This window comes from Callospermophilus lateralis, chromosome 6 (genome assembly GCF_048772815.1).
Source record: "Callospermophilus lateralis isolate mCalLat2 chromosome 6, mCalLat2.hap1, whole genome shotgun sequence".
Lineage (NCBI taxonomy): Eukaryota > Metazoa > Chordata > Mammalia > Rodentia > Sciuridae > Callospermophilus > Callospermophilus lateralis.
In genome coordinates, this window is record NC_135310.1 from 55,576,031 (window position 1) to 55,600,770 (window position 24,740).

General features: G+C 36.6%; 1 protein-coding gene across 1 annotated transcript in view; it reads right to left on the reverse strand.

Moving 5' to 3' along the window:
• Fig4 (FIG4 phosphoinositide 5-phosphatase) overlaps positions 1-24,740 on the reverse strand; it is a 105,847-nt gene that overhangs the window by 16,765 nt on the left and 64,342 nt on the right. Inside the window, exons 17-22 of the mRNA XM_076859851.2 lie at positions 23,385-23,443; positions 23,049-23,196; positions 20,289-20,372; positions 18,392-18,587; positions 17,104-17,186; positions 12,813-12,899 (exon numbers count right to left, since the gene is read on the reverse strand). Coding sequence (XP_076715966.2) covers positions 12,813-12,899; positions 17,104-17,186; positions 18,392-18,587; positions 20,289-20,372; positions 23,049-23,196; positions 23,385-23,443 — 657 coding nt within the window. The remainder of the gene's footprint in view (positions 1-12,812; positions 12,900-17,103; positions 17,187-18,391; positions 18,588-20,288; positions 20,373-23,048; positions 23,197-23,384; positions 23,444-24,740) is intronic.

A 24,740-nucleotide genomic window follows, 5' to 3' on the forward strand; every position in this document is an offset into this window, starting at 1 on the left:
TAGCATCTGACTCTTACCTATCCCAATCACCATTTCCCTGGTTTGTGGCCTTCTGGGTATTAATTCTAATAGGAAACTCTTATTAGTTTATTAGTTTAATGCCTGTCTGCCTACCCTATAACAGAAAGGCCCTACAGACCTTCATCAGTCTTGTTCTTTACTGTATCCCCAGTGTCTAGAACAGTTCCTAACACATAGTAGGTACTTAATAAATATCTGCTATATAAATGAAATGCCTCCTTTCTGTTTCAAGCTGTTAATGATCCCAGCTATTAGATGACTCATGTTCATGGTAATGACAGTTACCAGAATCTTAGAAATGACCTTCACTCCAAATCACCTTGCCAATCTCAGACCAAAGAAAGAAACTTCAGAACATTGCTGTGGAAGGATATCCAGCCTCCACTTCCGTGTTCTCAGTGATGGAAAGATTCATGACTTTCAATGACAGAGGTTTACATGACATCATGGGTAGCTCTAATTGTTGGAAAGATTTTCTCTTCAGCAACCCTTAATATTTGTTCTACTTACTGGTTCCAAAAGCAATTCAAAAAGCCTTGCTTCACCTGACAACAATTCAAATATTACTTGAGGGAATGATCACATGACTCCTAATCCTCTTGTTTGAGATAAATACTCCCAGCTATCTCAACATTTCACATGACCTAAAAAATTAACCAACACTGCATGTGAGAAAGGTCTGCAAAATTTTAGCAGCTTGGTTTAAAAAAGATCAAACTACTCTGAGCATCTTATCTGAGAACTACAATATATTAGTGTCCTTGGATATCCAGGGAACACAGTCTCATTTCTTATGGCTGTCCTGTTCTTGTAACAGCTTGCTTCTCTGCATCGTGCCTTTTCTGATACTGAGGGAACTGGAACAATCACAGACAGTCAGGCCCACAAGCATTTTCCTGAGACAAAGACTTATCTTTTTCAGAACACATTTGTGACTCCATGTTTTCATTTCCAAATAAATTTTACATTTTAACAAGATGAGAGAAAGCTCTCATGATGTAACTGTTCACTAATTAGGTTTGCAGCAAAGGCTCTTTGTGAGGGCATTAAACAGTTTACTCCACAAGTTGCTTATAAGCAAAAATCAATATGGATCTTACCCTCTTTGGGCTTTCACTGTGTGTATAGTGCAGGAAGAAGAATATCTGTTGTGGCTAACCAGACAACATTTTGGTGCCTATTTGTATACTGTGCTGTGACTTTCACTACAGACTAAGCACTCAATAAATGTTATTGAACAAAGGGTTGAGATAGTGAATAAATGAACCAATGAACCAGAGGATCATAGAAGTGGTATCCTAGTCCAAGCCCTCAGTTTACAGAAAAGAGAGTCATGGCCCAGATAAGCAAAGACTGATCTCCACAGTGCCAGATGTGGGACCAGATTCCAGGGCTCCTGTTCTCAGGCTTAGAATTCTTCCCACAAATGTACACTGCCACTCTTATTGGGCACCTATGCAAATTAATTTTCAATTAATTGAAAAAGCATGAATTATTTTTGTTTTGTTCTTAATAACTAAATCATTGTGTGTCACTGTTTTACATCTATGTACTCCAAATGATTATTTTAAGCCAATCACAGTAACCCATGACCTAGCAGTAACATGCTTAGGAGCTGGCATGGAAACCAATCCTGGCTACTGGGGCACAAAGGGTAGTCTGCTGCGCTGTCTCTGAGACTCCTTGTTCCTAAGAAACAGAGAAAGCATTTCCCTTCTGTACTGAGTACCCCAGTATCTGGCTGTGGGACCTGAAACTGCTTCAGCCATCTTGCTATTGGTCTGAGGATGAAGTTTGAGTTAGTCAGCTTTTTGTGACTGTGACCAAAACAACTTAGAGAAGGGAAGATGTATTTTGGTTCATGATTTCTAGGATTCAGTCCATGGTTGGCCTACTCTACGGCAGCAATGTCACGGTGGAGGAAAGCTACTCAACAGCACATGGCAGCAGGGAGCAGAGAGACAGAAGGGACAGAATGGTGGGGTGGGGATGATAAACCCATCCTGGGGACGCCCCCGCCCCCCGTAACCTACTTTCTCCAACTAGGTTCCACCTGCTAGCCGTCCATGCAGCTATCAGTGGATTAGTTCACTATGAGGTCAAAGCCCCCATGATTCAATCATTGCCTAAAAAGTCCCTCCTCTGATCTTTGCTGCACTGGGGACCATGCTTTCAACACACGAGTATTTGGGGGACATTCCAGATCCAACCCATAACAAGGAAGGGATGGAGATAGTATAGCAGAGATTTAGAAAGAACCTTATATGAAGCTCCTGAACCAATCCACTCTGGAGACTACACTATCTGCCATTTTTCGCTAAAGAAAATAAATGATCTTATCATTGGAATCTATGAAATTAGGTGTTCTGTTAACTGGAGCTGAAAGAATCCTAAAAGGTTCAGACCACTTTTTGAGAGAAAAAGAGGACAGTTACTTCCTCAATTCCTTAAACAACAACAACAACAAGAAAACCCATAGAAAATAAATAAGCATTTCTTTAACTAGTCAGGGCTATCATTCTTCTGGCAAATACTGAGCAAAGGTATGATGATGCCCTTAGTCGCCTCTGTGCTGCATGTTGATGTAAGTGGTTGAATACTTTATGCCAATAAGTTCTCAAACTGGTTAGGTCTCAGGTCTTAGGTCTCTTGCTTCTGATCCTATGAGAAAAGGCTTTATGCTTTAAAAACATTACTGAGTGCCCCAGTAAGCTCTGTTTTATATGGGTTATATCTACTAATATTTACCATATAAGAGACCAAACAGAAACTTTAAAAAGATTAATTAATTAAAAATAACAATATCAAAACAAATAAATGTTAACATACATATATTTTAATGAAAATTAATTATATTTTCTAAACAAAAAAATTAGTGACAGAGAAGCTATGTTTTAAATGTTTGCAAGTCTTTTTTTATCTAGTTAAGACACAAGAACTGGTTTCTCAAATTGATTTCTCCTGAATCTGTCAAGATATGCTGTTTTGGTTGAAGTATATAAAGAAAATAATGGCTTCACAGAGATATATAGTTGGAAAAGAAAGGAGTATTTTAATGCTTTTCAGATAATTCTGGATATTTTTCTTTGATACTTCAACAAAATCTGACAAGTTTCTTAAAAATTGCTTGTAATGTAGAACTAAAGCATATCCATGAACTTTTCATACTCTCTTATCTTAAAATCCAACGGTCTACTTTGCACTTGTAATGGATTTTTTTTTTTTTTTACCCATGCAATCTTTAAACAGCATGTGTTGGTCATCTGGGTTCATGAGTTATGAAGATCTTCCAAATGGCAATGTGTTTCATTATGTAAAAAATTGTTAAAAAATTATTAAGATTGCTTCTGATCCTATGAGAAAAGGCTGTAAGTACTGCTCATGGTGATGGATACAAGTTTTTCAAAATTCTCACTTTCACTTGAAAGATCTTACTCTGTCATTTGGTAATGAATACTGTCAATTGTTTTCCTTGAAGTGACAGGCTTGCTTTGTTCATTTTTGACAGTGTCTGCCAAATATCGGAGTCTGAAGAACCACAGTTTGTCTATCAGTCATTATTTCAATAGGTGTTCTGGGAAAAAAGTAGTGAGTTTGGCTCATACTGGACAAGTCCTTTTCCTCAAGAAACCATGGTACCATGATATGCAACAGAGGTACTTTATATATACTGTATTTCTCATTTGTCACAAGTAACACTAAAATGACATACATTCGAGGGTTACTTAACGCTTTTTACTACTTTATCAAAGACTTCCTTAGACTGTTCATTAACAGTTCCCCCTTCCCCGCTTAGTTGCTGTGAATACATAACAGTGGAGAAAATGATAATCACTATTTGGTGCAACCACCTCAGTATCACAAACCAATGAAAGGGTCTTGGAAATCCCAGAGGTTTGTGGATTACATTTTGAGGACCACTGCTTTATGCCTTCTCTCTTTTTCTTTCTGTTTCCTTCATCAAAGGAAGAAAAAAATTATTAGCCATTTGCTAGCATGGATATTTAGTGCTATCTGTGCTTCCTATGGGCACATTTGGCTGCTCTCAGCAGGTATATGGATTGAGTAAATTCCAGGTGCCTGGCTCAGAAGATCATGTTATTGGGTTTTGGTTTTGAGTCCAAAGAGATGAATTTGAGTCTTAGCTTTATCACTTAAAAGTTATATAACTCTGAATGACCTACTGGTCCTCTCCAGGTCTCCCTTTCTTATATAATCAGAGGATTAAATCTGATAATCTCTAAATATCTTCTAGTTCTTAAATTTCATGGCTCTACTGCCACCCCACCATCTTGCATCTCTCCACAAAGGACTGATTCTTTGTATCTCTAGAAATCATTACAGACAGCCTTGGGGAGGAATAAATATGTTAAGAATTCAGAAGACACCAACTGATTTTCTTATAAGACTACTGAGAAACACATCCAAAGTTACAGATGTAAAGACAAAAATTAAAGGCAATAAGAAACAACAAACTTAATATACAATAATCTAAATTTAATTATCTCATCAAAGTAAGACCTACTTTGTTAAAACTGTTCAAAACAAGTAAACAAAAGATCTTTGGTCCCATAGGAATAACAATGAACAGAAAAGCGTATGTAAGACTAAATGGAGAAATTTCAAATATAATTTTACTTACAGTTGCCAAAAAAACACCTAAAATTATATTTTCCACTTTTCTATCTGCTAAACTTTTTTCCTACTACTATTCTATTATCAAAAGTAAATGTATTTGAGCACACTAACTCTACTTAGTTGATTTACTTTTCTATTTTCAAACCATGTGATAAAGGAGCTACCAATTTAGCTATATTTCTTCTAAAATAAGCCTAAAGGAATTTTATTTCCAGGAAGGAATACATTATTCTGAAGTACAAGGCTTTAAAAATCACTAATTGATTTTATTTTGACATTAAGTAATGAATTCCTGACATAATTATAAAAAGTAAAACAAAATAGCTAAGAAAGTCAATCCTTGTCTTCTTTTGGATAAGAACAGGATACATTTTAATCAGGCATCTTGGGGCTTAATTGATATTTAGGTGAAATCACATATACAGAATAGAAACTGTGGCCCTTTAGTAATGGATCTCAGAAACAGCATTTTTCAAGTAATGGAAAGTGTGTGTAAAAAGGAAGAGTTTTAAAAATACACAAATTTCTATTCTTTCCAAGAGAAATCAAACTACAATTTTTCAAAATCATAGGATTCTAAAAGTAAGGTAAATGTAAAAACTAAGCATTTTTTCTTTTTTTTTTTTTTTAAAAAAGAGCTTCATGCATTTGGGATCTACAGGCAAATGCAAATCAGGAAATCATGCTTCTGTTCTAGGCATGCTGATCAAGGGATTTCAAAAGCTAGCTACATATGGAATTCTCTCATCAAGAGCTTCAGCAATTTGGTAGCATTAGGGCATTAAAAACAAATCAGAGAATCATGATTCATTTTAGCCTGTCCTACTAACATAATGTATAAGTTAACTAATACGGACAGCAATAGTTTGTCCACTGAGAAAAATCACGAAACGCCTGCCGATAAATCTGAGTTGCTACATTTAAAACTTCAAGTAGACCATAGTAAAATTAAAACTTACAAATAGTTACCATTTGCTTCAATTTTCTATCACTGGCATTTCTCTCTCACACTTAATTATTGCATATTCCTAAACGAGATAAAATTACTGGATGCCAAATATTACTCATTCATATTTTACTTATAGTTTCCTATGTACCAGGTATCAGGGTCTGGGATTATTAAGATAGATGAGCCCTGCCCTCAGGTAATTCATAATCTTTTTAGGTTAGTCTTAGAATAAAAACCCACCACTTAAGGGGTTCAATTTATTAAGTACTTTCTGTTCCTGGGGAAGGAGGGTAGAAGGATGTCTAAAATATGAGCAAACCTTTAATTATGAAAACATTATGTAATTGATTTCCATGGGATTACTCCTCAAATTTCTTCATAAGAACATAAAGAAAACAAGAAATCATATTAAAATATCAAACATGGAAAATTACTTACATAATAATAAAAGACTTTTTGTTGACTTAAGCATAATTAAGACTTAGTGGCGTCTGTATTTTTTAAAATCATGTGTAAAAACTCAACAGGATTCTGAATCACACATAGAATAGCATAATTAAATTTAAAGTAAAAATGTATTTTTCTTGTATTTTAACCAAAATTTATCTGAACTGAAAAGACTTCTAGTATTTGCTCAGAGAAAACAGGCTATAATCATAATATACCTGGATGTTCATCTTCACTGTGCAAAAGGAATGGTTGTCAGGAAGCCACAGTGACATAGCACAAGCTCATCATCACCCATCTGCCCCGAATCATCCCACCCACCTGCCATACATAACACTGATGGTAATTTGGCAAACAAACAAAATAACAAAGGTTAAAACATTATAAATGTGGTTCTTATATAGACAGCTAACAAAACCAATGAGTAATACCCCTTACATAGCCATATCATATATCCAAATCTAAAATCCCTCAAGATTAACTGCTTGTTCATGTAAAAAGTAAGACATGGTTATATGGAATAAAAATATATTTTTAAAATCATAATAATTTTTTTTATCTTGCTGGCATGGTGGTGCAACCCTATAAACCCTGTGACTTGGAAGGCTGACACAGAGGGTTGCAAGTTTGAGGCCAGCCTTGAAAACATAGTGTGACCCTGTCTTCAAATTAAAAAAAAAAGGGGGCCAGTGGTGCACACCTATAATCCCAATAGCTTGGGAGGCTGAGGCAGGAGGATTACAAGTTCAAAGCCAGTTTTAGCAACTTAGTGAGGCACTTAGCAACTTAGTGAGACCCTGTCTCTGAAAAAAAAAATATACATAATGAAAAAAAAAATATATATATATATATAATGACTGGGGATGTGGCTCAGTGATTAAGCATCCCTGCGTTCAATCCTCAGTACCAAAAATAATATAATATAAAAAAGGTTGGGGATGCACCTCAACGGTAAAGCACCCCTAGGTTCCATGCCCAGAATTAAAAAAAAAAAAAACTATCTCTATCAGCAATTAAATGATTCTTTTTCACTTTACTCTGACCATGGATTCCTAGAAAACTTTTAAAAGCATATGTAATATGCTCTCTTCTGCATTTGCTCCTGCCATAGTGATACCATTTGCCATGAGCCCCTTGCTAGAGCTTAACAGATGCTAGTGCCATGCTCTTGAATCTTCAGAACTATGAGTTTCTTTATAAAGAAGAAAAGAGGTATCTCAATCTCAAGTATATTGATGTTGCAACATAAAGTCGACTCAGACATGTCTCTAAAAGTGGTGAATATGATAGAGGCTTGACAACATGTGCCCATATAAGGGGGTACTTAAGACTTCATGTGAGACTGTGAAAGCTCCCGTAAAGTTTGCGCTCACCAAAATAAAGTAGACAATACACTAAGTTTGTTGGAAAATCAAAGTCATTTTAGATACCTTAAATTAGTAACATGAGTACCAATAGTTAAATTCTATTCATTTTTTCTTAAATGCCAGAAGCCTTTCAGAATAGTCCTCCCCTGAAGTTTAAAAATGCATCGTTTCAATAAATTTGTCTTGTTTAACAATAGCAGATGGTACTGCAGATAATATTCAAATGAAGAGGCATTCACTGTTCTCCTGCTGCCCTTTCTATCCATCTGATGGCTTTTTCATTTTGACTTTTAGCTGTACTTCCTGCTACCTACCTCGTGATTATTCCAGCTCCCGATTCCCTGGAAGAAACAGGAGTGTATTCTCCAAGGCCTGCATGCATTGTATTCACTACAGATATATATATAAAAAAAACACCTCTCTTGTCTCTTCCTGACCTTTCTCCTTTCTTTCTGATAATCCCCAGAGCAATCACTCATATACACTTTCATTCATTCATTCAAAAAACATGTATCAAGTGCCAAGATGCCAGGAACAGGGCTAAGTTTTTTAATTCATATGGTTACAAAACAGGTGCATTCGTATGAATCCCACTGTGACTGTGACTGTGTTACCTTCAGTAAGAATGTACTCTGTGAGGCAAACCAATACACAGGTGCTATACTTAGGCATAGAAAAAAAGGTTCATGAAGCAAGACTTATTCACACTACGTGCCATGCACTAATCCCTTTTATTGCATTCAGTTCAGTTCTATTTCACTTCATTGTGTGGAGACTTAGTAAATTAATTTCACAACCCAATAATGAGTCAAGAATTGTAGTCCGAAAAATACTGCCCTATAATATATAGTGGAAACTTGCAATATGTAATACAATTGTATTTTTTTAACTAAAATATCCTGAAGGTGATAGAGAGAAGAGGGTGAGGAGAAAAAGGGAAAGCAAGAAAAAGGTAAAAATAAAATAAAATGCAAAAATACATGGGAAAATCCAAGGGGACTAAAGAGAGAGAGAAAAAAAAAGTGAAATCCAGAATGAAAGACTATCATAGTCATTTCTGAAGTGAGGGAAGAGGTGGCATCCTTGTCTCCTTAGAGGAACTGTTACCACCTACTAGGGAATTAGTTGATTATTCATCGATCTCTGCCTTCCAACTGTTAAAGCTTTAAAGACTTGACTCAACAAAAGTGACCCATTAAGATAGAAATGCTTATTTAGCTTGCAGCACAGAATGATCATACAGAGAACTAGATGAAATCTGTAGGGAGGGGTGTGGCCCAAGGAGTTACCCATATATGGGTAGCTATTGAAAATGATATCATGAAAAATATAAGAAGATAAGTTAATCCTGACCATGTACCGAGACCATGCAACTTTCTGGTCCTAAAACATATACATATACATATATCCTGCTGGACATTTCTGTTTGTCCTGCCCCAGAATAATTTACATATGGGAGTATTCACACAAATAATGTATCATATTTTGAATTGCAGTTTTTAAATGAGTGAAACATATTCCTAGAATTGGTAAGCCTCAGAATAACAGGCATTAATAATGTTTGTGTTCATATCTTTTTTAGCCTACTACTGATTGGCATTTGTTGCTGGGTTAAAAACCTTCCAAAGAGTGTAAAATGAGAACATTTTAGGAGTGTAAAATGAGAACATGTTGATCTTAAATGAACACAAGGAGTCACCAACCAGCCCCACAGCACCCCACCCGCCAGGCTCAGGAAGTCCTTCCACTTGGGTCATTGGTTACAGGTGTTATGGGAAAGAGAAGAAAGAGGAAATACTATACTTTTTCAGAGGGCATAAGTAAAAAAAGAAACAAGAGTGGGAAGAGGGCAGATAAAGAAGAAACAGAATAGGGGAAGAACTGAAAAAGTTCCCTCTCAGATGAGGGGAAAAGAAGGTGTTGAAAACTAGTAGGGTACTGGGGGGTAGGTACTCTAGGTTGCTCAGGGGACTTCATAGAGACTTCTAGTAATGGGTGGGGTGGGGTGAGATCCAGTATATTTCAACAAATATTCACTGAGTGCTCAATTTAAGGTCTATTCTGGGGAAAGCAGAGGTCACCAAAGGTGGGATGCCCTCTAGACATAAGTAACCTAGCACAATTAATACCACTGTTCTGGTGGTGGGTCAATAATCTCTATACCATGTTACAAAATTAGCAAGTGTATTTGCCCATGAAACTTCAGTATGCCTCTGTGAGGGATAACAGGAGGGTACTTGGGAAAGAATAAAGGTATAATCTCTTTAAATACTAAAAAACATTCAAGATCAACAGAATAGAGACACAGAGAGGTGTCTATAAGTCCAGGTCATGTCAGAAGACCAAAATAAGGGCTGTCAATGCTAACAACCCAGCATTTCTATCCCATGATTATAAAAGCATATGGTGACACTAGGCCCTGAAGCTTAGGGATGGAGAGCACAGGCTCTGGAACAAGCTTGTCTGGATTTGAATCCTGGTTCCTCTACTTACTAGCTGTTTGAATTTGAGTAACTTATAAAACTTCTCTGTGCTTCAGTTTCTCTGTATGTAAAGCGGAAATGATAATAAGATTTACTTCCTAGGGTTAGTGTGGGAATTGAGTTAATATGGGTTAAGATACATAGAGAAGTGCCCATCATACACTGAATATTCTGTAAATGTTGGCTGATATAATTGCTCCCTGATCACCTCCCATACACTCAGGGAGTCATATGTATCAGGGAGAGGTCACACTCAGACAAAATATAGCTGTGGGTATTTGGACTGCCAATGTAGATATTGACCAGTTGCAAGGTTAGCATCTACCCCTAGGCAGTATCCTGAAAGACCTTGGATGAAAGTGTTCAGGTCTCTGTATGCACAATTCAGGAGTCCCTGCTCCAACTGCTTTTTGGAAGTTATTTACTGTTAATATTTTTAACATTTAATATTGTAAATACCCCTATTTAGAAATGAAAAACTGGTATGCCTCATGATTTAAAAAAAAAAACCGGTAAGATGAGAAACTATTTAAAGATGAGTAGATAGAAATGTACATGAACTTCAAAGAAAATTAGAACTACTTCTATTTTTTATTTTTTGTAGCACAGAGGGGACTGAACCTAGGGCCTCACGTATACATTCTAACACTGAGCTACATCCCAAGCTCTATAACTGTTTTAAAATATACTAGAACCTAAAACATAAGAGAACTTCAAGAATATCATATAAATCTAATTTGTTTGTTTGGCATAGCTTTAGAAATCTAAAAATGAATAGATGACATTTTAAGAACCTGGTTACAGAGTTCCAATTTAAAGGGCACGCATGCATGCGTGCGCACACACACACATACACACACACCCAAAACACTCTTCAGCAGTTGCCATGACAACATAATACAGAGCCTACCAACCTCTTTGTTATCCTGCTGAAGATGCTGAGCAAAAACACTCATGATGGATTCTTTACTAATTAAGTGGAAAAGGTTAAAAAATTCTAGATCTCCATAGTTTTCATCTGTGCTGGGCCTCAGTAAAGCAAATACCAAATATTTTAAGAAAAAGGATATGAAAATAATAACTACAAGACCAATTACAGATAAAAGTGAAAACAATGTTGGAAAAAAATGGGGAAATGTTTTTATTTTATTTTTACTTTATCATCATCTCTTAATAAGTTCTATTGTACTATTTTAACAGAAGAATCAACTTCATACAATTGGTTAACAAGATCTCTTATTTTACTAACACACTTAAATGCTTTCCTTCTTTAACCACCTCAATTTTAACTCATTTGGGAGCCCATATCCCCATATGCTAAATAGCTATAACAAAATGGTCTCTAAATTAATAGGAGTTTACATGCCCCCAAAAGAAGGGAAAAAAATAGGAATAAACAACACTTTAGGAGGCTGTGATAAAACACTGTCTTATTTTCCTTCCACTTCTCTGATTAGCCATCTCTGTCTCCTTCACAGGTTGCTCTCTTTCTCTAAGCGCTTAGACCCAGAGCTTACCAGGATTAGCTATAGACAAATCTCACTCTAGCCTCTTCTTGGCAGTCTCATCTGTATTCAGTGGCTTTAATTATCACTCTGAGCATTCACATCCCCAGCCCAGACTCTCTTCTGAGCTCCACATCAGTTGGTCCAGCTGCCTCCTAAACCCCTCCACACTGATGCCACTTTACAGGCAAATCAGGTCTTGCTGTAATGCTCCTCACCTCCATAAACGTCAGCTTTGAATGCTCCCAGCACAATACCCTCAATATCTATCTGCTGAATGAACATATGAATAAACGAATCAATCAATCAACCAAACTATCACAAAAACCCCTTCCCTTCCATGCGTGAGGATCCAAAATCCTGTCTATTTTGCCTCCAAAATACTTCCCAAATCCATCCCATTGTCAAAATCCTCACAGTCACTACTCAAAGGTAAAAGTCTACTCTGGATTGCTGTCATATCCTCTGAACCATCAATCAGAAATGTTCAGGTGTAAAGGACACAGAGAAGTCAGGCAGTCAGCATGTACCAAATAAGCAATTCATTGACCAAACTGATACAGTAGATCTAAGAAAAGGGAAGTGACATTTACTAACTGTAAACTAAGTGCAGACACTGATTTAGGTGCTTCATCTAGACTACCTCACTGAATCTACACAGTGACCCATTTTATAGAAGAAACTCAACTGCATATATGGTGTCAGGGAAACTTTCCTGGTCATAACCCTTAACTATGCTTGATGCCAATATACAAAAAACAATGATGAATATGAAGAACAAAGATGACGATGAGCACAACTGAGAATTTATTCAGACACTGTTCAGAGCACTTCTTTATTTAAGTTTCACTACCCTCCTCTGAAGTAGTGCTATTATGGTTCCCTTTTGCAGAAGAGCAAACTGAGTACTTAAGTGACTTATTCAGGTAACAAACCAGATATGGTATGATTTGACCATAGTTCTTTTTACTTAAGAATTTATTAAATAACCATTTAACTGTAGCAAGTTATTAGAATAAATGGAGACATATAGCTAGACAAGAGCAATCCATCCATGCCTTCAAGGATCTTGTATCAAACCTGAAGAGTCTGTCTCCTGGGTCAGAGCTATTTCTTCATCTCACCTGTACCTGTGGAGGGCAGACTTCATGGAGGAAATCCTCTACCAGCTCCAAACCCACCACAAAGGGTATATTTCAGTATAGTCTAGGCTGCCATTTCTTTCCCACCTTGTCTGACAATCAGTTTTCCTCAAATAAGGTACCAGGAGAAGATGCTTTAGTGCAACTAATTATATTAACTGGGTGACAAGTCTGGATACTTTTCTCAAATAGTTATCAAAAAAGCACTATGAATGGCATCAATACAAAGAGATGTTTAAAAGGTCTAATCTATTACTTACAATTTTATAACTCCATCTGAGCACCTGGAACAGAGCTGCTGGCTGTTCTTGTCTTGTTTGTGTTGACTCTGCCCCAGCTGAACAAACCTACAAATTAACCATGGATAAAAGTAAGCTAAAGAAGGAAGTACTTGCAATTAATTCAGGAGTTCACTACACATACGGTGTGCACTTTCAAATGACAGTAGTGCGCTTATTTCAGAAAAGCACATAAAGAGTACCCTATGGAAGGCAAGACTTTGCCTGATTTTACAGTGAATTTGTTAGAAGGAGATGTGATTCTGCTTAACACATAATCATAACCATGCACATAAGATGAAATCACATGTGTACTTCATTGCATTTCTATTAACTTAAATGTCATGGAGAACTTGAACAGAAAGTTCCTGAAGCCAAGTAGATAATGTTTCTTACAGGGTCTCATACATCAAAAGAGACACTATCTTATGCACAGAATGCAAGAAGGATGGTTGGGAAACAAATGACATGGAAAGGGCAGGATTAGGCTAGAAATCAGCTCCTGAAGCAGGGATGCTGCTGATAATCCAGGACATGGGCTTGATTCCTTAGGACCATGAGATCCTCCCCAGTCCCCATTCTTTTACCCTACTCCCAAGTACACTCCAGTCACTTCTAAGAGGAGCACTTTCATCAATCATGGTGGGGGTCAGTTGATGAGCACCACTGCCACATCATCCCTCCTCAGAGAAGACACGAACAGCACCAATCCGGATGTTAAGATAAGAGCCAAAGGAAAATGCCCTTATTTGTCTAAGCTCTGACTGGACCACATGCATCTATCTTCCCCTGAGGGACATGGTTTTGTTTCAATGTGCCCACAGGAGATTATAAGGCAGGATTAAAAAGAAGATTTCCTTCTGTTTTTCTACTATTTAAAATATCTTCCTTTGATGATGATGGATAATTTTATCATTTATTTTTCATGAGCTTTTTTAAAGGTCAAGTGCTACAGAAACTACCAATTATGAAATCATTATAATGCTACTGAAAAACTTTCATAAAATTTATTTTATCCAACTTTCAGCAACTGAGAAATTTGATCTATTTTTTGGGAATGTAATGGCTTAGACAAAGCTCAAGTGTAAAACAATATAAGTACTGAGGTGAAATGATTGGGTTTTGAGAGTCTTAACCTTATCAGTACATTAATCCATTGATTAACTGGGTGGTAAATGTAGGCCAGTAGAATGTGGCTGGGAGAGGTGAGTCCCTGGGGGTGTGCTTCGAGGTCTATATTTTGTCTGTGTTGAGGAGAGTCAGTCTTTCTCTCTTTCTCTCTCTCTCTCTGCTTCCTGGATCCATATCCTCAGCTGCTTTCCTCTGCCATACTTTCCACTATGATATTCTGCCTCACCTTGAGCCCAAAGCAATGGAATCACCCATCTATGAACTGAGACCTCTGAAATGGTGAACTCCCAAATAAGCTTTTCCTCCTCTAATTGTTCTTGTCAGGTCTTTTGACTTTTGGTCACAGCAGCAAAAAAAAAGAAAAAAAAAAAAGAAAAAGAAAAAACTAAACCAGGGAAAAATGTCTTTTAATATCAGCTATTTGTCTTTGATCTTTAAACTTCCCAAATTAAGTGTACCATCACTGTCAGAATTAAAAAAACAACAACAACAACAACAACAAAAAACTGTGCAGATGTATGAGGCTTCGAAGAAAGCTTCCAGGTCTGGTCCAGAAACTAAACTAAAGATACAGGAAAAGATGAGGGAAAAGGGAGAGAGAGAGAATAGGGATTGGTAATTAGAACAAAAGCACATAGCAGAAATCCTCAGGAATCTGGAGGTGGTAGAGGCCCAATATAGAAAAAACAGGCAGGAGAACAGGAAACTGGAAGACAGGCTGTGGAAACCAAGTCCTGCTGCACCACTTCTTTCACACAGCATCCTATGATGCCCGGCAGGTGCTATGATCTGCATGCCAGTCAGGGATGTACACCAGACTTCGGTGGGTATCAGTCTACTGGGTGCAGCACTGAGGTGGGAGGGTTACCTGCAGGTTTAGGGCAAAACTAGATGGGCTCTCTCCCTGCCCTCTGGATCAGAGGAGGCACTAAGACATATCTAGCACTCAGCTGGGACAAGAGTGGTTGCTAAGCAGTCCCTGAACATCCCTTGGCCATCCCTGACACAGTTACCCTTCAGAAGTTGCTATAGTTTGGATTTGGAATGCTCCCAACCAAAGGCCCATGTGTTTAAAGTGTGTTCCCCAGAATGGTGTTCTGGGAAGTGGTGGAAACTATCGGAAGTGAAAACTAGAATAGGTGAGACCTAGTAGGAGGTCTTTGGTCATTATGGGTGTGCCTTCAAAGGGGATTATGAGGCCCCAGTCTCTCTCTCTCTCTCTTTTTGCATCCCAACCATGAGACCCACAGCTTTACTCTGCTGTACACTTCTGACCATGAGGTACTGCCTCAGCATGGACCTAAAAGTAATGGAACCAACTGACTGTGGACTGAAACCTCTAAAACTGGGAGTCAAAATAAACCTTTCCTTTTTACAAGTTGATTATCTCAGGTATTTTGTTACAGAAAGCCGACAGAGAAGAGAGATGCCCCATGTAGGCATGTGGAAGAGGGAGATGCCCAGTTGGGGCAGTGTATCCTCTACTCACAAAGAGGGAAGGAACAGACAGGCCCCTGTTGCTCCCCTTCCCTGTGGAAGCAGAGGCAGATGAGATCAAGGAAATGAAGAGCAGAGTATAGTCTAAAGTCTGACATCCAAGAGGGTATAGGATATATCTCTTGGACAAGTCACTGAGTGGTTCTATCTTTCTGCACTCAGCTTTTAAAGTGGAATGATAATCTCTTTTCAATCTATTTCTGAATTGTTTATAAAGAAAAAATAGAACAATGTAAATTTGACACAAATGAAAAGAGGAGGTGTCATTCGTTGGAATACCAAACACAGTCTCTTAATCAGAAATGGAGTCCTCCTTTCCCTGTAGTAATTCCTTCCTAATAGGCTTTCTTTGCATCCTTGGTAGACTGTTTTCCAGGGATATTTTAGCTGAGCATGGCTATAACTCACTCCTTAAGAAGGAAGAAATAAGGTGGGCCTCTGAAGCAGTCTGAGCCAGTAAGCCTCCAGGTTACTGGAGCCTGAAGCAAGGGACACTTTCTTTGTGTTTAACCTGAGCCAACATTTCAATCCTTGACATGTATCCTCATGGTTTCTGCCACAAGCAAAGTCAGGTTATTAAATAATTTGCCCCAGATCATTCATCTTTCCATATCACATTGCTTTATAAAGGCCCACTTCAACTACCCAAGAGTTCAGCTAGAATTCTAATGAATAGGCAACTGCATGTTTATGTGTCCAGGAGTGAGAGGATATGGCTGAGTTCTGAATGACTAAATTGGTTTTTGGTCAAATAGCGATTCATATTCACAGGAGTACAAAATTATAGGAGATGTTTTTATAGTCAAGGGATGTTTGATATTATGCCTTTTATATTTTATTTATTATAGAACAGATTTTATTAGTTTGAAATAGAAAAACTGACATTATCCAGTTCAATGGATTCCACAAATGAAATATGAGCCTTTAAAAAGGAAGTGATTATTTGTATTATAGAATTTACATAAGCCAAGCTTAGAGGAATTAAATGGGACTGTATTTAAATACAATAATCAAGTCTTCAGAAAACTTGTATTTAAGCTGGAGGGGTGTTTACAATGGTCTTATCAGGTTCTTGAGGATTTCTGGGTGAAATATTCTTTTGAGAATCTGATAACAGGAATCTTTCCACCAGAAGAACACACATTTCCCACAAAATTAGGCATATTATTTCAGGAAATGCCTTTTGGTAGAGCCCTCTTTTCAGTGAGTCCTACGACACTGAAATCAACATATCCCAAATTGGTACCCTTCTATCACTACTTTTCAACCCTCAGCCATTTCTCCCACCAACACTCCAAAGCAAAAGCAAATGCAGTATCTCAGAGTCAGTTTACAAGAAGGTACCTTGATCTTAAGGGGTTAGAAGGCTGGGATGTATTTGTATTTCAAATTGCAGCTGTATATGAATAGTGACAGTTCTCACATGCATAATAAACTTCTATCACCAAGGGGCAGCATCTCAGGTGTTAGGTAGGCCCTTTAACTCCAAATACTAATCAATGTATCTTAAATACTACTACTGTGTTCCAAGTAAAATTCACTTCCTTCTGCATCACTACTTTTGTTTTCAAAAAGTTATAGTAGATATGTTATCAAAATAATAAATATTCATTTTTTCCTTAATCTATATATGAAAGTACCTTACCTTGAATAAATGGAGAAATCTTCTTCTGAGAGGCCATCTGAGAGGTTAATTCCATATACCTCTTTCATAGGCTGGACCACATTCTGGGGTTTTTTAAAAAAGGAACCAGTTAGAATATTTAGACATCTAGCATATTAATAATTGCCAAAGATGAAGAAAATGGGCATGGGAATTTCCCACAAAAGCAATCACAGTGTTTCTTCAATTCAATTAACTAACCTTCTCATTAATTCTTTTTTAAAAAACTTGATTTCCATTTCCTACTAGTTTATTTTTGGCTTTAAAAAAAAAAGCTGTTAAACTGGGTGCACACTTATAATTCCAGTGGTCCCTGAGTTCAAAGCTGGCCTCAGCAAAGGGGAGGCGCTTAGCAGCTCAGTGAGACTCTGTCTCTAAATAAAATACAAAATAGGGCTGGGGATGTAGCTCAGTGGTTGAATGCCCCTGAATTCAATCCCCAGTATCACCCACCTCCCCCACACACAAAAGCTGTTAAATAATTATGGATTACTTTGGTATAATGCTGGAGTTGGCAAACATTTTCTGTAAAAGACCAAATTAGTAAATATTTTAGGCTTTTGGGGTTATACCGTCTCCATTGCAAATACTCAGCTCTGCTAGTACAGTATAACAGCAGTCATTTATAATATGTAAACAAGTAGACATGACTGGGTTTCAATAAAACTTTATTTACAAAAACAGGCAGTGGGCTGGATTGGGCCTATTGGTGGTAATTTGCCAATTCCTTGAATAATGGACTCAGTCTTTACATCATCATATTTTATTTGCCTTATAAATGGCTTAGCTATCTCTACAAAGCATATTTCCCCAGCTAGACCTGGCTCTTTTGTTGTTTGCTTCCATTTGTTTTCCTTTAAAGTACTGGTAATACTGAATTGAATAGGATGACTTTCCGCCAGGGGCTATTCAGAGATTGAGAGTGTTAGGTCCAAGCCCTGCTTCCCAGCAACATGCTAAGACAGGGAATAAATGGACCTCAAGTGGATGGGCTGATCAAAGAGGGAAAGGATTCTTGAAAAATTCTGAAGTGGTAAAAAATTCACTATTACATAGGGAAGCAAAACTACCTATTTTTATTTCAAAATGAAATGATTTCCAAGGTTGATGCTAATTGTGCCTATGTAGTACCTAAAGCACCACACATTAAATTATGTGAGTGAGAAAATGTGACATTTTTCTTGCTCTCAGCCTTTTAACTGAAAGCAGAATTTTAAAGATCATCCTCTAGAGCCTCAGGCAGGACCATGACAGCTTCCCTCCCCCGCACCTCAGTCACTTTGGCACTGTCTCCAGTGTCCGTCATCTTCACAGGAGTGGAACGCTGAGACACAGAGCCCTCTTCTTCACGGTCTGTCCCAGAGTCATCCTCAGAGCTGCTGGACACAGCCTCCTCACTGGGGGGTGGTGGGGCGCTGGCTGCTGTTTTCCGCTGTAAGACGGCTTCCTCTCTATTGCTTTTGTTTCTTTACAAAGATGAACATGCCTGTGAACCATCTTTAAATTGAACTTCAGCACAGTATAAATTTACTCTGTCCCAAAGTCTAAGTGCTTGTGAGGCATGAGAAAATGACTATGAGAAACTAGTTTCTGGATTCAAGTTTTACTAAAGAGAAAAGTATTTCTCCAGGTACATGTACTCATATTATAAATTCAAAAGATGAACCAAAATGTACTTGTAGAGCACAAAAAAGTTTTCTCACCATGTGGCTACTGTGACTTCCTTTGGTAAGTAAAATCAATATTTTCAAAATTTATGGTATAATAATGGAAGATTATATATTTGAGGTATTGGGAAAATTATAACACATAAAAGCTTCAAGAAAAGGTCAAGAGTCAAATTCATAGTACCAAAATAATAAGAACTAATAAACATAAATTAATTTTTAAATTTTATTGAGTTATTCTTTATTGAGTTATTATTTAAATTGTGTTGAGTTATTCATAATCAAATATATTTGCTGAATATTCCAATAGCAGAGAACAGATGAAGGAAAAAATAATAAAAAATTCACACTCATAAAAGTATTTACTTTTACTTTAAGTGGCAAATTTGAGAATACTAAGAATACTGTGTGTTTTTTTTTAATCAGTGTTTCCTAGTAATACTTCTAGTTTAGAAAAAAATATTTATTGTTTCACTCTTACTTTAAAAAAATTCTTTATAAGGGACTAAAAATACCATAATACTCTAAAATGTCCTAGAAAGGAAAAAGCAGTATTTTTTGACCATGAGTTAGATATTGTAGAAAATACATTAGTTTCTGACTTGTTGTACTTAAAATTTGATGAATATCTGTGCTATCCAGTAATACAGCTGGTCATTTATTTATTTGTCCTGGGAACATGTGGAACTCTAAACTCCTGAAAGCTTTCCTTCTTTCAAATTCCTCCTAGCATCTGGTTAGGGCTCAACTTGAAGCTATTCAAAGGTTACATATTTAAGCCACAAAAGTGGTATATCTGGAAAAAATTAGTATATATCCCATGAAGCTAGAATCAAATTAAGATCCTATACACATTCCCAAATACAATTAGGATTCTGTATCTACAGTTAGGCCAAGACTTCTGGTCAGAGTCTAGAAGAAATCTTATCACTGGAACTAGGGAGGTCAATAGAGGATAATGAGATTCTTATGCCAGAACACAACACATTTGACTTCAGTCTTCAAGCATGAAGATGCAAATGTGGTATGTCTTCTTCATATTATCAGACATAATAGAATAAGTCTCCCCCAAACAATGTTATAGTGATACCCAGAAAATCTATTATGTTCTCTATCAAGTATATTTGTTTTTATGTTCCTCAGGATGCCAACAAAAATAAACATGAGTATAATTTTTTACTTACATATTTTATGTTTGAGAATGAATGTTTTATAGGACATAAAACACATTATCTATTACTTGTTTTTATGCCATCTGTTATATTCCCTATTTTAAATAATAAAATGCACCATGTTGCTAATATTCCTATAAATTTTTCTTTCAATATTGATTGGTTCAATGATCCCAGTGCTATTAAAGAACTACCTACATAGATGCAATAAATGGACTGTGCCTCGAACTATGTTACTTGAAGTTATTAGTTTTTGCTGGAAATACTATTGCATAGTCCTATTATTTTACATGAATCTTTAAAATTTCATTCTATATGCAAATCTTACCCCAATACCGATTTTCCAGTTTCATCTGGTTTCCGCACAGTAAATGGACTTGGATCAATGCCAACAGTCTTAGGCATAAAGTCACTAGAAAAAGATGAAGAAAGGCAAAATACCATATGAATCACTGTCCATCCAGATGTTATTAGCTTCCATTTCAATTCCCACTTATATTATTCCTTCATTAATGTTAACTTCAGAGCTATATATATTTTGAGCCAAATGTTCAGGAGATATTCAGGTAATCTGGGCCTTAAAAATCCCATGAACTGAAGGAACTAGGGAACTTCAATATTACCAGTCTTCACTGTGAAATCTCTGTGATTGTGAGGCCCAACAGTTTTGAATGTAAGGTTTTGTTTCCTAGAACTATGTTGGTACCTAATCTTTGTCTAAGATGATACCAGCTGATTATATATCACAATTAGTTCTCAGGCAAAATTAGACTCAAAAGCCAATAGCAAAACACTAAGTTATTTAGCTTTATGGACAATGTTTTAAACTATAGCACCAAAGGAGGTAGATATAATGATCAAAACACAGTGGTATGATTTGAAATATCAACATCCACCTCATTAGGCTGAGGTTAATTCATTAAAACACTGTTGGAACACTTTATATAGAAACCGTTTTAATTTACCACTGGCTGAGATCCGCTGAAGCTTCTTTCTCATTATGCAAGGGCTACCTTACTTACCATAGAAGCTAGACCAATTTCCCCAACATACCAACAAGGCAACATTACTACAGGTTATGCTAAGACTCGTGGCTTCTGGCAAGGACACTGTTCCCAGTGTGTGCCTGAATGTCACATTTTTGGAAGGAAAAGAAAGTGATCTGGCTTAAAATTAATAGCCTGAAAACATTTTCAAACTGTTAAAAATAGACAATGAACAATGCAATTAGTTTAATTTTTTCTTTCTTTTTGATCCTCACAATTTGTAGATTCCATGTTTGTGAAGTTGCTTACTCACTGAAATTTATTTGTAATACCAAATCAACATCTACAGTGTTCTTGCAGTCACCCTCATGTGTATGCCAAGAGCTGGGAAAAATTTACATCATTAACACTTACGTTCCCAGCCAGAGCTGAAGAAGGTGGACTCTTTATTTTTGTTTTCCTACTGTAAATGAGTGTCTCTTGACCAACTATTTGGTGCTACTTTTTTCACTTTTTTTTTTTTGTATGCTTTCTGTTGGTGACCTTGCTGTTTAAAAATAGTTCCCAATCAGTGCTAAGCACAAGTGTTTCTGAGCACAAGAAAGCCATGATGTACCTTCTGGAAAAAATATGTGAGATAAATGAGCTTCATTCAGGCATGAGTTACAGTGCTGTTGGTGAGAACCATGTAAATGAATCAACAATATATGTTAAGTAAAGGTGTCCTAAACAGAAACACATACAAAACAAGGTTATATATTCATCAGTTGATAAAAATACTGTGATCAGATGCTCACAGGAACTTCATCCTGTATTTCCTATAGAAGCAATGGTTCAGAATTCATTAATTCAGTGTTTGCAGTGACTACAGAATCTTACTATGACAAAAAGTCAACAACATATTTATAAACACATGTACAATGTCATTTGTCCTTTGTTGAGCTGAAAACTTTTAGAAATGACGAAGACTTTACATTAAAACAGCTAAACTTTGGGCTAGGGTTGTAGCACAGTGGCAGAGCACTTGCCTAGCTTACTGTTACCTCACAGTGCATGAGGCACTGGATTCAATTCTCAGCACCACATAAAAATAAATAAAATAAAGGTCCATCAACAGCTAAAAAAAAATTAAGGATAAAAAACAAAACAAAATTAAACTTTAACAAGTTTAATTGAAAAATCAAACAAATAAAAATTTCAAACTTTCCTCACCATTTACCTAAAGAAAAATGTGAATTTCTAGGAAATAAAGATATTCCTACATCTACCACATAAGCCTTAAATATACATATGTCATTTCTGAAGAAAACATAAAATGCAAAAATTAAAACTTCTGTATAAAATACAGTCAAGAAGTGATTTCTTTTGCCCAATTTTCTTATTCTGGTCCTATAATTTTCCCTAAAATTTCCCATCAAGTTCTAAAAGAGACACAGGGAAATAAAGGGTGTCCAAAGGTAACAGCCCAGATGGAAAGAATCTGAAAACTACATCACATGAGTTATTGAGGAAATAATGAAGGATATTTTACCCTGAGAAGAAAAGTGTTGCTTCTTCAAACAACTCGAGGGCTATCTTACAGAAAAGGAACTAGTTTTGTCCTGAGTCTAATAAAAATAGTAATATAATAGCTCCAATTTATTAACCTGTGCCAGAAATTATATTAAATACTTGGGGTGTTATCATGTGTGGGGGTTGGGGAGATGAGGAAAATAAGGAGAACATTCTCAAAGTCATACAGTTAGGCAGTGGCTGATCTAAGATGCAACTTCCAGCCCTTCTAATACCAAAGAAAATGCTTTTTTAGCTCTGAATTTCTATATTCAATGAAAAAAAATTGTTGATTCTGAATGGCAAACTAGGACTAATGGTAGGCAGATTTCAACTTATCAAAAGAGAAAATTAACTCTAGTTGTGTAACAAGAGAAAGGCCTGCCTCTTGAAGTAGCAGATTCCCCCTCAAGGGAGTTATTCAAACAGACTGAACACCTACTGCTGGGAAGGCTTGCAGAGCACATTTCTGGTAAAGTAACATATATCTATATGAACTAGGAAAGCTAGAGCTCTGATATACTTTGAGCATCAGAGTACTCACAACATACCGTGCTGAACTTGTCATAGCCAGGCAAAAGGTATCGTCAAAACTACTCAATTCATACGGCCGAAAGAACTCATTGTGGATATCAATCTCTTCTTCATATCTGTGAAATTTCTTCACTATCAACTTCTTTAAGTTCGCAGCACAGATAACTAGGAGAGATATTGCCTGTTACTTGAAAAGTCTTTAGATTGCATCTAAGTAGATATTTTTATAAAACCAACTGTGTACAAAGAGGTTGCTGTGGTAAACTGCATCAGGGACACTTCTAGTTCATTTAGTTTATTCTAGAACTCCAAAAATGTGCTGGTGTAAAAACTGAAGAGAACAAGTCACGTACCTTCATCATAAGGCAATGGTAAATGCTTTATTACCTCTGGTGTCCACCAATGAGTGTAACTATAAAATTTAAAAAAAAAAAGAAAAAAGAATAAGATGAATCAAATGTAAAATATTGGGTTTTCTACAATTTATCAGATACAAGGAGTTGTGTGGTTAATGATGTTGCCTCCTACTTGAAAGTTAATATTTTTTCTCTTTGAAAACACGTTTGCAAAACACAATAGGTCTTCAACACATTAATTCCATTCCCAACTCTTTTCATGTTTCAACTCTGTCACAGATTTATAAAAGTGTCATGATATACCTGAGATTAAAGATGCTCTGATGTTACTTACTTTTAGCACCACCCCCCCCCCCCCGCAAAAAAAAAAAAAAAGATTTGGATATACTAAGCCAACTCTAGGAGGGACTGCCAGGACAGTGCTACCAGGTTAGCAGTGGGACCTTGACCCAAGTCCTATGACCAGGGCTCCCTTGCACATAGCTGTCTGAAAGATCATGTTTCCTACTCTGCTACATATAAATACATCTGTGTGTGTGTGTGTGTGTGTGTGTGTGTGTGTGTGAATTGAAACAGTTCAGCAAAATCACTAAGGAGCAAATTAGTCCTAATGAACAAGTTCCCTTAGAAAATAGTGTAGGCCCTGTTAGTTTTCAGCTGTAAATGTTCACTATTTGATTACAGAAGCCCGTCAGAGTTAAGGATAAGAAATTTCAACTGTCTGGATTTATGATAGAAGATTCACCTGCTTAAGAGAAATTTAAAAGAATCCTGAACTTCCTTCTCTCAGAACTCTGAATTTAATTTCAAATCAAATTCTGATGAAATAGATATTTAAAGGAAAGTAATATGTCCAAGTTCATGAGAACTCAAAAGGGAAAAAATCTGAAATAATATATCAGAACACACATACCACATACACACACACACACACACACACACACACACCAGATTTCCAAAGGGGGTGGGGAGGCCTATGACCAATAATGCTAAAGAGAGAATTTCATACAAATGGAAGGTTTCCTCAAAATAAAACGCTGAAGGGGCTGGGATTGTATTTCAGTGGTAGAGCGCTTGCCTAGGGATTGTGTACATCTACAACTAAAAAAAAAATACTTTAAAAACATAAAATATTGAAATTACAAACTTGGATAATCCTAATAAAATGAAGAAATTGAGGTGTATCCAAATGAAACTAGCAACACAGGAAATTCTCCTAGAGACGACAAACAGAATCCATTCTGAGGATGATGAAAAGAGGAAAGTGAAGCCTAATGAAATGTGAGATTTATGGGAACAGTGCTTGACAGCGGGAAAGGCTTCCAAAGTTCTGTTTTAGACTGAAGTTTTGCT